The sequence below is a fragment of the Anneissia japonica genome, unplaced genomic scaffold (assembly GCF_011630105.1).
Source record: "Anneissia japonica isolate Jap-2015-1 unplaced genomic scaffold, ASM1163010v1 scaffold287598_len761594_cov195, whole genome shotgun sequence".
NCBI classification, from domain to species: Eukaryota; Metazoa; Echinodermata; class Crinoidea; order Comatulida; family Comatulidae; genus Anneissia; species Anneissia japonica.
The window spans coordinates 48195-62412 of NW_022705477.1; the positions used below are offsets into that span (position 1 = coordinate 48195).

Sequence of the window (14218 nt, forward strand, 5' to 3'; positions counted from 1 at the left end):
TAATAAAACCAATTGGATATTTGGTGTAGCATTTTAAATAATATACTGAAATAGATTTAATAAATGGACAGACAGATAAATAATGTGTGGCAAAGACAAGCCAAACCAGTCACTCGTCGCAAAATACAGAGTTAAACAGTCAAATAAGAGCTATAAAATAGTAACACCATTCAAATCCGACATCTCTGAAGTTACAAATGTTTGAATTGTTAGAATTTTAAAGAACAATATTTTGAGAAACCAGCCTTCAAAGTTTATGATTTCAGGCATTTCTCAGGCAGAAAGCATCACCAATCATTAAAAAATATTTCTGTAATATTTAAAATAGAGAATATAATAACAGAGCATGATGTATAGATATATAAAAGTTAGTTTAGTGGCCATTATCTCTGAAATACGATTTAAGACGAGTGACTGGTTTGACTTGTCTTTGCTACATATACTACCTTTGTGAAATGACGCTGGGAAAACCATGTCATAGGCTGCTGCCTTTCTATAACAGTAATTGTTTGTTGATATTCAAAAAAGAATGGGTGTTAAATGTGAATATTGATTCATGAAGTTTCCCACCTGTTATCTTGCACGTAGATAAACATGCCAAGATGAATTCTAAACCAATCCATATTGATCTATTCAAACTCAAATGCCATAAATGAAAATATTTATATTCAATCACAGAGGTATGGTGTTATACCTTTTTGGTCAAATTCTTAAGAAACACTGAGTTTTTATTAGTATATTTTATACTTTATCTTCTTCACCCCTCCCATCTCCAACCTCCTTCGTCCACATCCACAGTCTTATTGGAAGCTCTTCTAAGAGTCTTATATTTGTCACAATATGACGCAAAGACTGTATTACTGTATATTATTATATGATTATGATTATATATATTATATCTTCTGGCTTTATTCCCACTCTAAAGTAGGGTCACCATGCTGATTGCCGTTCTCCACATATTCCTGTCTTACAGCCCAGCTGCTTTTATGTCCTGCTTGAAAACAGTAGCTCCACCTCTGTTTCGGCCTCCCTCTCTTTCTGGTTCCAACCTTCAATTTCATCACAAAATTTCCCAATATTGTACAATGATGAAAAAGCTAAACTAAAAATTTTCCAAAATTAATATGATATTTGTTCAATTTCTTCTTTCCAATTTCAGAGAGACTGCCTTGAATGATATTCCTGTTAAAAGTATGTCATCCTGGAAACGAAATGGAAAAGTACATCCATCATCATCTAATGAAAGTGTCAGCGGTGAAATATCTCATACAGAAATGGTTTATTTCTTTTTTTTTGTTTTATAGTTTATAACTGCTTAAAAGCCACCTATAGCAGCAGCTGTTAATTTGTGCAGCAATTATAACTTTAAGAGGCTTTTAAAAGGGCAATCTTCGCATATTTGATTAAATTTGTTTGGTATAAATTTAACGACTATGCTGATGAAAATGAGTAATATTTCTTAATAATAATAATAATAATAATAATAATAATAATGTAGTTTTATATAGCGCCATATCCATCTAACATAAGATGCTCAGGGCGTTTGATATGTGACCTAGGAACTCGACCAACGATCTTATCTATGTATTTTTTTTATCTTGCCTACATTGTAGGTTTTTTTTTATTTTCTTTGTATTAATATTATTTTCTTTGTATTAATATTATGTACTTTTTCATGTAATTTAATTGATTCTGGTCCTTAAACTTTATTGTTTCTTTTGTTGGTCATATTTTTGAGTTCTTGTGGAGGGGCACCATGAGCGTTTTCTTTAAACGGATACCGGCGCTTTAAAAGTTTTCATTATCATTATTATTATTATTATAAAATCCATAGCTTGTGGGAAACATTTACGATTAAGTGCAGCAATGTGAACGCAAAATATCCTAATATGGTAGTAGCAAAAAATAGAAGTACATGTTTGATAGTGTCACTAGTGACATAACCAAAAAAGCAAAACTTGTAAACAAGGCATACTTATAAGAATAACAAATGTCAAAAAGACAATAATATTGATAGGTCTTCTATAATAAATATTTTTGATGATGTAACAGGAATACACCGATTCTGCTAGGCTGGTCATGTGACATATAGTGGGTATAAATTGTAAACTGGCAGTGCAAGTGACATTCGGTAATAGGAAAACGTGTGGATTCTTTGGTGTGTTTCTGCTGTAAAACACATATTTGATGTTGAATAATGTTGGTTGGAATGCCAGTAAACTATACCAAGTTGATTGGAAATTGAACTTGAGAATTTTGAAATTATGGTTTGCTAATGCTCCGAAAAATACTGGCCCCAAACACCGAGATTTTTCGTGAAATGCTAGGCCTAGGGCCTGCATATCTACTGCCTGTTTAGGTATGCACAAGAGTCTTCGATCCGCGAACTACGATTTGGATGCGCTACGATTTTTAGGCTATATTATGAAGGATCACATAAATTCAAAAGCATGCGAAGCAAAGAAAACGCTAGAATAAGTAAATAAACACTATTTTCCTTGCCAGTCATTTCTTGAGCTAAGTCAGCGGTTGTTTTCGCAACCATAACATTTACCTCTTCCTATATTTTCACATTGATCACACTGCAAGTTCTCCACTATATATCACATGACCGGCTGTAAACAAACCTGTCGGAATTGGTCAGTTGCACCCAGGCCACTGGGATTGGAAAGCTATCCACGAGAGACCATAGTACAGCAGTTGTTTTTCTGACAATGTGTAATCTTTTTTTGTGTTACTGCAGGATCAACCTTTGTTCAGCCATGTTAGAGAACCACGTGCCCTACCAACTCCACCTGCGTATTCTCAAAACAAGTCTCGTTTCAAGAACTCTGTAGGAGTGCAGCATGGTATGAACCTGCCTCCACTCACACCTAAGCCACTTGTTGGTGATTATATTAGTGATACAGAGACTCAAACAAAGAGACAGCTCATGTCTCAGGCTGGGGTACCTAAGGTTAGTATAGTAAATATTAGAAAAATGTCTGCATTTTTCTCCTGGCAGACGTTATTTCTTCACAGGAAATGACCTGTAGATCAGTCATAAGCCTAGTATCCATAAAATTGCTACACGATCTCACCATCAGCTGTTAGCTGTGTTTGGTAGCGAATTTATGTAAAGCTTGATGTCGTTGACCATGCAGACTACTGACTGTTACCAGGCCTAGACCGAGAAGATGGAAAACCTTCATTTGATGAATTTACTAGGCCCTAGGCTAAGGCCTATTTTGATAGAGTTGTTCATACTAGTCTACATTTGTAATAAACAAACACGTGTGTAATGTAATGTAATGAACAATCCTTTATTGTCACTAATGTATATGTACTTGTTTAAAGCTTAGATTTTTTATTTTTACTTTAGTCTTGGTACAAAACTCGCTTGTATCTAACAATAGAAGACCTAGAATTTGAAATAAGTAAGTGGAAGAAAAGACAGGCACAGAAAGCTAAGAGAAAAGAAAAAAAGAATGCTAGGAACCTGATGGCGGAGATGGACCGACAAAGGGAAGACCGAGAAAGGGCACAAAGAGAGGTAATAGAATTTATAGAAAATATTCAAAAAAAAAAAATTTATTTAAAAGTGAGCCATAATCTCATTTTGCTATTCAATTTTTCAATAATTTGCTTGTATATTGACAGTTTGATACTTAAGGCTAGGTAGGGCATGTAAGGGTAAATTTGGAAAAAAGACATTAAAACATTAATTGGTCATTTGAATTAAAAAGTTACCAAATTCAGATGAGACAAAGAAAGCTGCCTCGCAATTAACCAGTTTGCGTGTATCCTTGATAAGTACTCTGCTAAATAAGCACTGATTAACATACTTTTAATATGCAAAAATCCTTAATTGACTACCAGTCGATTTAAGGGCCATTGCAAACAATAATACTGTAGAATGGGGATTTGCCATGACAAAACCGCCATCTGTGATCAAAACATGGAAATTGGCTGTTTAATATATTCATATTCCCCACATTATAAGCTAAAATGATGGGTCATTTAGTGGAATTGACATACTATTGCTAAATTTATGAGTAACAGTATTGCGACATCTCTGTACTAAAGTGTATGATACATGCCACATTCTTATGCTAATTAACTCAGTTTAACATTTAGCAACAGTATGCTGGTTTTGGGATGGCAAGCCTCAAACTATTTTACACATCTGTTAACTGGAAAGAAAATATTTTCTTGATTTACTATTTACATTGAGAGCCAAATCATTTATGGTAATATAAAATAAATTGAATTTTATGGGCATTATTTAGTGCTACACAAACAATCCACATCTAAAACAACATTACTTGCATGTACAGTATATATTTCTATATTGTTCACAAAATGATATTCAGTTTTTTTTACATCAGCAATCGCCATAAAAAATAAATATAAGTTATAGAACAATAGGCCTATACTGTACTACTGATTTCTATTAAAGATTTTCCTTTATACGTTTTCCCTATTCTATTTTCTTTATTTTTTTTTCTATCCTTTCATTTGCCATTGTTTTTAGCTGGATGCTAGTGCTACTGATGATTCAGCTGAGTATGAGGTATATTATTTTTTATCTGTCATGTGAAAAAGATTATTTAATAATTCCAATGCTCATAACGATTGATCATTTTTTGCTTTCGTATTCAATAAATCACCTTGTAGTTTTATATGCACAGATGACATATTGGAGATGTCAAAGTTCAATACAAATAAGCAAACTAATTAATGAACAGCTGTGATACATAGTTTAAAGAATGGTGCATTATATAAAGCTTTCATTGGGTTTCTATTTTATGTGTAGTTAATTTAAAATTTGCTCTTTCACAACATAAGCCTGGTTTGCATGGCTGTTTGCTATCAGATAGGTAACACCGATGATCTCCAGTTGCGCATCTACATGATAAAAAAATTATCGGTCACATGATTAAAAATGACCTAAAAAATGCGCGTATTGCTGCTTGTTTTGAAACCCTTTGTCAAAAAAGTTTTAAAATATATGTAAATGATAAAAACATAATTTTTTAAATTATAATTATATTCATGCTGTTTATCAACATAGACTTCCTGCGATGACTCACGCAGGCCAAACAACAGCTAATTTGCATAAAGATCACGCCGTTAACACTGCTGTGATGCAGCGGTAACGGCGTAGATCATCGCGGTTACTGTTCTGTTATGCGGAGTTACTAAATCCATTTACACGACCACTTAACACCTTTATCAACCCGATAATCATGGTGATCTCCTGACATGTAAACAAGGCTATAGGTTATGTTTTGCATGCTTCAATGGTTCTTCTGCTAGCAGGTTTTGGTTTTATATTGGGTTACAGACCTACTGACTGCGACACACCCAAATTGTGACTGATGCCTCGTAGTCTCATCCACAGAGCCAAAAACTAACACCTTTCACTATATAATCGTAATCTTTATTATCCACTGAAGTGGAGTTGAATAGCTTAATGGTTAAGGTGCTTGCCTTCTAATACCAGGGTCCTGGGTTCAATTCCTCTCACAGCAGGACTAAAAACAACCATTTAATTATCTTCATAAAGAGACTTGCCTGATAAAAGCATCACATTATTTAATTTATTTAAGAGGGCCTCTGAATATCAGCTGACCTTCTTGGATACACTGGCAGGGTCACCCTCTATAAATCTGGTTTTCGAAAAGAAAAAAAAAATTACTGTGCTGTAACATAAAATTGGAGACATTTACAAGAAAAAGCAATAACGAAGAAGAGTAATCAAGCTTAACGAAGCCTAATCTAAAATTGACAGATTTTTCATATAGACTCTACTATAAAGTGCTGTAAATATAAATGATCAGATTTTGTTTTAGTTACATAATTAAAGCATGGGCATATTCCAATATAGAACGTGGCAGATTCGATTCAGGGCTACGAATTCCTCTTTTTTACACTGTTTCTAGTATTGCTACAGGATGGATTTCTGTGCTGGGAATATGCATTTCATTAGAATGGAGATTGTATTTCTTTTCATTTATTCCTCTATTTCTAGTGTCATATATTAACTTGATTTACTTGTCAAAATGCAGTTTCACTAATGCTTTACAGTGATTCTCTAATGTGGCAGCTTAATATACATGTATTTGAAATCTCAAGCTCTTGGGTCAATCTTGCATAATTAGGATTTTTTTCTCAAAAATGAAAAAAGCACTTGATTAAAAAAATACACCACACCCCATGTTAACAAAGGAACACTATTTTATGTAGCATGGTTTATTTGCATTACTTTCTAATACAAAATATGCCTACAGCATCTGCTAACTAGGTATTTCAACTCTAGTAATATACAAACTCTTTATTGGTGTCTTGTGTTCTGTTTCCAGGAAAAACCAACCTCTATGTATGAATCTGTCGCACAGTTTTTTAGCAATTTCCCAAAGTTAAGTGATAAGATTTACAGATTTTTTTTTTTAGTATTTGGTAAAAGGGTGTTGTTTGTTAATCATTTTTCATTATACAGTACTTATTTTGAGCATATGAGTTACAGAGCAAATCATATAAGTGAAAGCCCTCTATGGTTTTTGTTTACTGGATACAATTAGTCACTCGCCATGGTTATTGTCAATTCTTCAAGATATATTATTTTCCATATACTGCCCTCTAGTGTCTGGAAGTTTTTTCAAGATTGATGTCATTTCATTTTGGTCTTATTTTCTTTATAGCTAACTTTCTCTTTATTTCAAAAAAGCCACTAACAAATATTCTTTTACAAATCAGAAGTTGTATCACAAATGTTTGTTATATATATATGCATGTATATTATATACCGGTCTCTTATACACATCTAGATGTGTATAAGAGACAGCACAAAGAGAGTCGCTGAGAAATATTCGTGTTGAATAAATTTTGTCTCTATTACGTCAACGTATGCATTTATTTAATTATCTATTCAGTACATAACATTGTTATCCTTCTGTGCCCAGAACAACAATGGCAAATAACATACAATTTAACAATGCCTTGCCTTCTGAAATTACTGTATGTAACTTATATAAACTGACTCTAGATGAAATAAAATGTGTTAGTAGATATATGGCAGCCACTCGTTTGAGTTCAATTCAGTCTTCAGACGATCTTGCATTTTTACAGCTATATATCATTTTTATTGTTTTCACTCCAAAATCCACAACACCTGTGGTTTTCAGGATTTTAGATTTTATCCATTTAACATTTGTTTCACCTCTTTTTAACACATTTTTCTCAGTTTTCTGTTTGACAACACTTCTTTTCAATGCATTTTTTTTTAATTGGATAATTTAAAATTGTTACAGCTTATCTGCTTTTTGCTGTGTCTCTGCTTCATGATGGATTTAGGTTTTTTATCAGCTTCAGTCTTTATTGGACCTGTAGGTGTGGGTATCTGTGTGTGCAGTATGTGTGTGTATGTCAGGGTATTTGTGTGGGAATTATGTACTTTAGAATAAAACGCATTACGCAAACATAATGCTATGGTACGCCTATGCCATGATCACCTCAGTCGATTTCCATTGTGAAGTACTTGAAATTAGGTGATCTCAACCGCTTTGAGAATTGAGAAATAATGTGTGCTAAAGACCAACACACATCTCATGTTCACAAGGGGGAAATTTGCACTGATGCAAATGTGAACCAAGCTTATTATTGTATTTATTAATTATTATTATTTTAAGTAATATTTTAAGATGTTCAATGAGACTGTTGAATTATTTTAAGAATAATAATAATTCATTCATCATTTTATTTTCAGAATAATGACAATATTATTTTGAAGTAATGTTTAATTTTTTTTTCAAGTGTTGATTTTGTGTATATGTACTATTAAGTGTCAAACATGTGAATCCAATGGCTTGTAATAAATTGCAGAAATGAAATGTCTGCCTTGCTTTAGATGAAAGATTGTTGATTATCCATTTTTTATTTTCTCTAGATTGATAGCCTGTTTGAGGATCAGAAAGCTGCGGCAGCTAATCCCACTGCACGGTAAGAGTGCTTAGGACAAAATGTACTACTGTTGTTTTTCTATCAATAGAGGGTGTAATCTCTAGATTTTAAACCAGCTTGATATTAATGTAAATATGGCACATTCTACAACAATCTTTAGGTTAGCTTTTGTGTTTATAATTATGCTTTTTTTAAACTGTGAATCTTAAAGGTGAAGCAGCATGTTTTTTTCAAATCCCAGGGGGGTTGGGGGTTGAGAGGAAATTTCCCACTGGCACCACAATAATAATACATAATAATTTCAGTAATGAGCAAACGTGCAATTTACACTTTATAAAATTTTGTTAAACAATTTCTCAACTGACTCATCTGTATTTATGTTGCAGGATTGAAAGTAATGCTAGAAAACAACGATGGACTATAGAAGATGATGAAGCATCTTCATCTCCACAAATTGCAAAGGTATCAGAAAAGGTTTTTTTATAAAATTTAATAGGATTCATATAGTGCATATACCCAAAAAACTTTACAAGGCGCTTTTTCCCTGGTCATTATTCCTTGTTGTGCGTGGAATCAGCACTACTAATTTCATTCCGGATCATTCACCTTCTGCCATTTATACTTAGAACTCAGAAATCAAATTGTTTTATTTGACCAAAATTATAACAAACAAATATTCATATTGACATATATAAATTAAATTTGTTCGAGAGACTCATTAAGCTAAAATAAGCCACTACCACGGGAGCCACCACAGAGATAACTAAATGTATTGATTACTCATAGTACAATTTTATATGTCTTATTTTAGATTAATACATGCATGTCCAGTATAACAGAAAACCATCGCAAAAATAAAAAATAAATAAATGAATAAATAAAATATGCACTCTAATTAATCATTACCATTATTAATTATTATTACAAACATAACAGTTAACAATACAACAATATTCATTGTATTCTCAATGAATAATATGCAAAATATAATTAGCAAAACCAGAGACTATGAGTTGTAATTTTAGAAATAATACAATTTGTTGTAGTTTCAAATAGTCTTGAGACATTATATCTAATAGGCAGTGTTGCAAAAACATGATTAACTTTAGGTATTTAAATATTTTCTCTACCTTAAGTGTATAAGCTATGTAGTTCAGTAAAAAGCACAGGTTTTGTACTTTTAAAATGAAATGATAACTGATTATTTTTTGATTTTTTAAGCTTTTAAATATCATTGATTTTAAATAGGTAAAGATTTTTAAATAAGGTTCAGTGTGTGCATTGAATTACTATTGGTAATAATTCAAACAGCCTTTTTCCGTAACTTAAGAATTCTGGCAGTATGGTGACTCCAAATTAAAATTCCGCAATTTATACGGGTGAAGAGAGGCAAATGCAGATACAGTGTTTTGCTCATGGATACAAGCAGTGTGACGAGCGTCGGTCTTGAACCCTGACCTACTGATTGAAAGCCTAATGTCCTACACGCAGTGCCACATGCTTCTAAGTTACTCTGGTTTGCATGTAGCTTTGAAAACATCTAATTTTAATACCACAAGAAATTGTGCAACTTATTTTATGAGGGGCATTTACTATACAAAGAAAATTTGCGGTAATAAATTTTTTTAAATGTTAGAATGACACTTTTAATCATCTCTTATGAAGTGAGTAATAAATTAATGCAATATCTTACAAGGCAACACAGACCATTTCATACTATGAGCAAACTACTTCATGGGAGTAACACATTGAGAAGTACAGCCTATCCCTTTACAACAATTATAGTCTCATTGAAACCCCATGGTGGGGCTGACATATTCTGGATCCTTCATCTGTAAAAAAAAAATTCTTCCCTAGGCTCACTCTATTATTTAATTCCTGGATGTGGCACTTTTACCAAAGTATGTTGTTTTGTATTTTATAGAAAAAGAAGAAGAAAAAGAAGCAAGTTGCATCGCATAATTATGACAACGAGATGTACTCCAGTAGTGCAATTGCTTCCCCAGTAAGTACTAGGCCTAGAAGGCCTGCTTTGTGTAAATGATGACAGATATGAGATTAGAGGAAGTGGTGGAAGTAAGATGGATTGTATTCAGGAAACAGTTTTCGATTGTATATATTTCTTTCATAGTAATTGTTGTGACAGATACAGCTATAGGAATTGAATGATCACACTAAAAAAAATATCTGAACTTTGTTCTAAATGAATTTTGACTATAGACATCATCAGTTATACCAATTTTGTCGTAAAATGATGAAAAGATGAAAATGTCTGTGTAGTTAAACCATTCTTTATTAAAAATGAAAGAATGTGACAAAAACCCCAGTTCACGGCATTTAGGCGCATGCAGGGTGTAAACAACATGGAGTCAAGAATAACATGATGAAAATTATCCAATACATATCAAATAGTTATACTGTATCTGGTAGGGAATGAGTTGGAATTTTATTCAGAGAGCTGTTGGCCTTTTGTCTCAGTGTTAATTATTTTAATTGTTGTAGTTAAGTCGGTTGGCGCCGCAATGCAGCTAAAGCGGTCTCCAGGGGCCCAGCCCAACTTTCCAATTTCATGTTTGAATGAGATCAAGTAAAGTATTATAATTATTTTTAACTTGGCATATGGAATTTGGTTCACTTAACATTTGAGATTGTTAATACAGTAGTAACAAACTTTATGGAGATTATATTTTAATCTCTTCTATTAACAGTTTTGTTTTCTGTTACTTCATCATTTTTTACAGCATTATGAATAAAATTAGATAGAACAAAGGTAGGAATTTTTACGTACAAGAAATAATAAATGTGGTGTTTGCTTTGTTATTTGAAAGTGTTCACACGCAACTGGCCCTGCCCACGGCACTTGCTTTAGTAAACCCCAAGTACAACGGAGTCAATAATCAGTAGAAAAAAATTGAATTTTAACAATATTTTTGTATTAGAAATTGTGTATATTAATGTAGAGCACAGTGATGGTGCCAGGATCTGCCCGACGGGGGATTCACTTGGTTGGACTTCGCTGGTAGCCACAGATATTTGATGATTTTTGATGAATTTTTTTAGTAATTTGATGGGCATCAAGCTACCGTATGACTTCATGTATGTTTTGTAATGATGGTGATGCCACCTCATCACTCCCAATTTGAAAAAGCCTACACTGGCTACCTATTCGGCAATGCATTATTTTTAATACTTTATTGTGTTTTAAGGCTCTTCAATTCCAACAACCCTCTTATCTCTGAAATTTTAAATACATGTCTCCAACCACCATCACCTCTCAGCACTGTAACAACTCCCTGCTCTCAGGAAAAAAATTGTCTCACTGTCCCCCCCCCCCACCACCTTCAAATTGAAAACATAAGGCCCACAAACCTTTGCTTTTTCAATCTGCCTCATTTCTGTGGAACGACTTAACATTGTCTTTCAAAAACTCGCCCTCCTTGAATTCACTTAATTTAAAAGCTCATCTATTTCAATCCATGTAGTCAACTCTGTTCCCACTTTCATATCTATGTTGTCTTTTTACGTATAACAAATTTATGTTTTATTATTATTAATATTGTCGAAAACAACTTCCAAAACCAAAACATTTTTAATATAAAAACAAGAAACAAAGAGTATGCAATATAACCAACTAATTTATTTTCAAATCTGTTTTCCATTTCATATTTGGGGGGGGGGGGGTGCTAGGCTTTCTCGATGAAGGAGCTAGCCCCCTCAGCCCCTGCTCTGGCGCCACCACTGATATACTATATTGCTTTTGTGAATTGATAATGGTCTATTTGTGTGACTATACATGTAACCTGTGTATGTATAATGCCTTTAGAAGGAATAGTATATAAAGTATTGACTGCTCTATGGGGTATAGTTATATCACCAAGATAATATGTTGGACTGTACCATGCACAACACAAGCCTAAAAAGCACAATCAACACTTGTTTTAAATACTAAAGGCTTACCTGTATATAGTGCACAAATACAACATGTTTTTATTAGTTGAGATCAAATCCTCAGACACTACAGGATTTTTTTCTAAATACTAAAAAAAACTTCATTCCCTAAGCCTCATGATGAGATTTAAGTTTAAAAGCATCACATTATCTTCATTATTGTAAGGGGGGCCATTGAATATCAGCTTACCTTCAAGAACGGAAGAATCACCCCCAATAAAATATGGTATACAGTACAAAAATATTGAATCCGATTTATCAGTTGCAGCACTGGATCCATAACTATAATATGTTATCTTGTACTAACAATGTGCTTTGAATGTAGTTATTATATTATTATATATATGTAATTATTATTATTATTAATAATATTAATTAATTAATATATTTTATTTATATTATTTCAGATACACTTTTTGCTTGGATGTTACTATTATTTGTTAATTATTTTCTTTTATTTTATTTGGAAGCCTTTAGCAATACCAAGATCCAACAGTCAATTCCCTAATTATTATCAAACACCTAAGCACCAAAAAAGAAATAGGAGTTCAGAAAAGATCCAAGAGCCACCTTTACAGATGTCAGATGCCAGTGCTATGTTTGCCGTTCCTTCAATGCCAGGAGCCTACTACCAGGTGAGGGCAATGATTCTTTTCATGTCCTTGGTTTGAATCTTGTAATGTCAGTCTGATTAGTAATATTAAGCAAAATACCATTCCTTCAGTGCACTTCACATGATATTCCAGTCATTGAGTAGTGGTCCCTCTGGAAATTACAGCCTTTATTGTTAGGAGCTGCAGTTACAAAACTTTTGTGGTATAAATTTTATATTGTTCTATTTGTTGTTGGTGTTCATTGTTGTTGATGTATGAATGCATTTCATATTTTGTTGTTGTTCAAATTCTGTTTTTTGTCTTTTATAGCATGTTGAAGATGAGCAGTTTGTACCTGAAAGAGAATTAGTCCAGCGAAAATGGTTTGCAGAACGTCAACGTCTGAATCAGATGCTTGACGAAGTGTTTGCCATCAGTTCCACATCTCAAAATCCTAGACATCCTCCAAACCATGTGTATGAATCTCAAAGACAGAATGCCTCAGCACCCTACAATCAACCACCATATTATGCAAGTTCTTACAGCCCACCGAGAGCATACAGGGAGAGTGAGTTTGGTTTCCCAGGGTCTTATGGTCCTGATAGATATGTACCTGAATTAGACCACCTACCATCTCAGTATAACACCCTCCAAAGAGAGAGGAGTCCAGTTAGAGACTCCAGATATCACCAATTACAGTCTAGATCTCCACCATCAAATAAAAAAGGCAAAGGGAAAAGGGATACTAGACAAGATGATCTGCAAGAAGAACTTACTTCAAGATTAAGAGAGATTGGACAAGCGAATACTCTGTTGTATGATAAAAATCCTGGAAGAGTAACAGGAAGATCGAAGAGAAAAGTCGCCCCAAGCAGTGATGAAGGATCGTCACGTTCACTTGATGCCTGGAAAAGTAGAGAAGGAGGTAGTGATACACCATACAAAGCATTGAAAGAAACAGACGGTGATCACACCTCTGGTGGCTCTTCAGCAGCCTATGAACTTGATGAACTCAAGAAAAAGAACAAGGAACTCCAAAAACAACTGAAAGAGCAGCGTTCTAACGTAGAGAAGGCTTTAGCAGATGTTGGACAGGATGCCAAAACTGGTGTTGGTGAGCCTCGTCTTAATGCAACTCAGCAATCCAAATCCCAGCAAAAACAAGATGACTTGTCAGCATTGGCAAGGTTGAAGAAGACAGTAGAGGAGTTAACAAACAAAATCACACCACAGGTTTGTTTGATCATAATATCTTGCTAGATAAGTTTATTGTACATTTCATGCTCAAATCTTGTTCTCTGAACTTGTAACAAAAAATACAAAATCGGTTCGATGCTGTTATTTTTTTTTCTTTACAATTTGGTGTCTCATAAATAGAGGTCTCAAGTCTCATGCAAGTTGTGGGACTCAGCATGGTTTAGCACACCCACTAGCAAGCAAAAATTACAGACAAATTATCCCATCTACTGGAAACGTTTATTTCATGACCAAATTTCGGTCTACATTAGTACTAGTTGCAGGCAAAAGGTTTTCTAGGTTTTAGTCGTATTTTTGGTGCAGTAGGTCAATTGCTACAGAGGAGCTTAGTAAGGAGGTATCTTCCTGAACCCAGATTAAAGAATGTTTTTTATCTTTGTATCCAAAAAAGATTAGCAAGGAGCCTCTTGCCATCCTGAATATTAAGTTCCTGTCTTTGTAACATGTCTCTCTAGAGGTTTGGAAAGGAGCATTGGCCT

The 14218-nt window shown here is 33.7% G+C and overlaps 1 protein-coding gene across 1 annotated transcript in view; it reads left to right on the top strand.

Moving 5' to 3' along the window:
* The window catches only part of LOC117105568 (mucin-3A-like), a 29184-nt gene extending 15404 nt beyond the window's left edge, over positions 1 to 13780 (top strand). Inside the window, exons 10-19 of the mRNA XM_033246746.1 lie at positions 1160 to 1277; positions 2744 to 2956; positions 3362 to 3532; positions 4514 to 4552; positions 6345 to 6401; positions 7928 to 7980; positions 8328 to 8403; positions 9866 to 9946; positions 12360 to 12524; positions 12813 to 13780. Coding sequence (XP_033102637.1) covers positions 1160 to 1277; positions 2744 to 2956; positions 3362 to 3532; positions 4514 to 4552; positions 6345 to 6401; positions 7928 to 7980; positions 8328 to 8403; positions 9866 to 9946; positions 12360 to 12524; positions 12813 to 13742 — 1903 coding nt within the window. The 3' untranslated portion in view covers positions 13743 to 13780. The remainder of the gene's footprint in view (positions 1 to 1159; positions 1278 to 2743; positions 2957 to 3361; positions 3533 to 4513; positions 4553 to 6344; positions 6402 to 7927; positions 7981 to 8327; positions 8404 to 9865; positions 9947 to 12359; positions 12525 to 12812) is intronic.
* Positions 13781 to 14218: the final 438 nt, after the last annotated feature.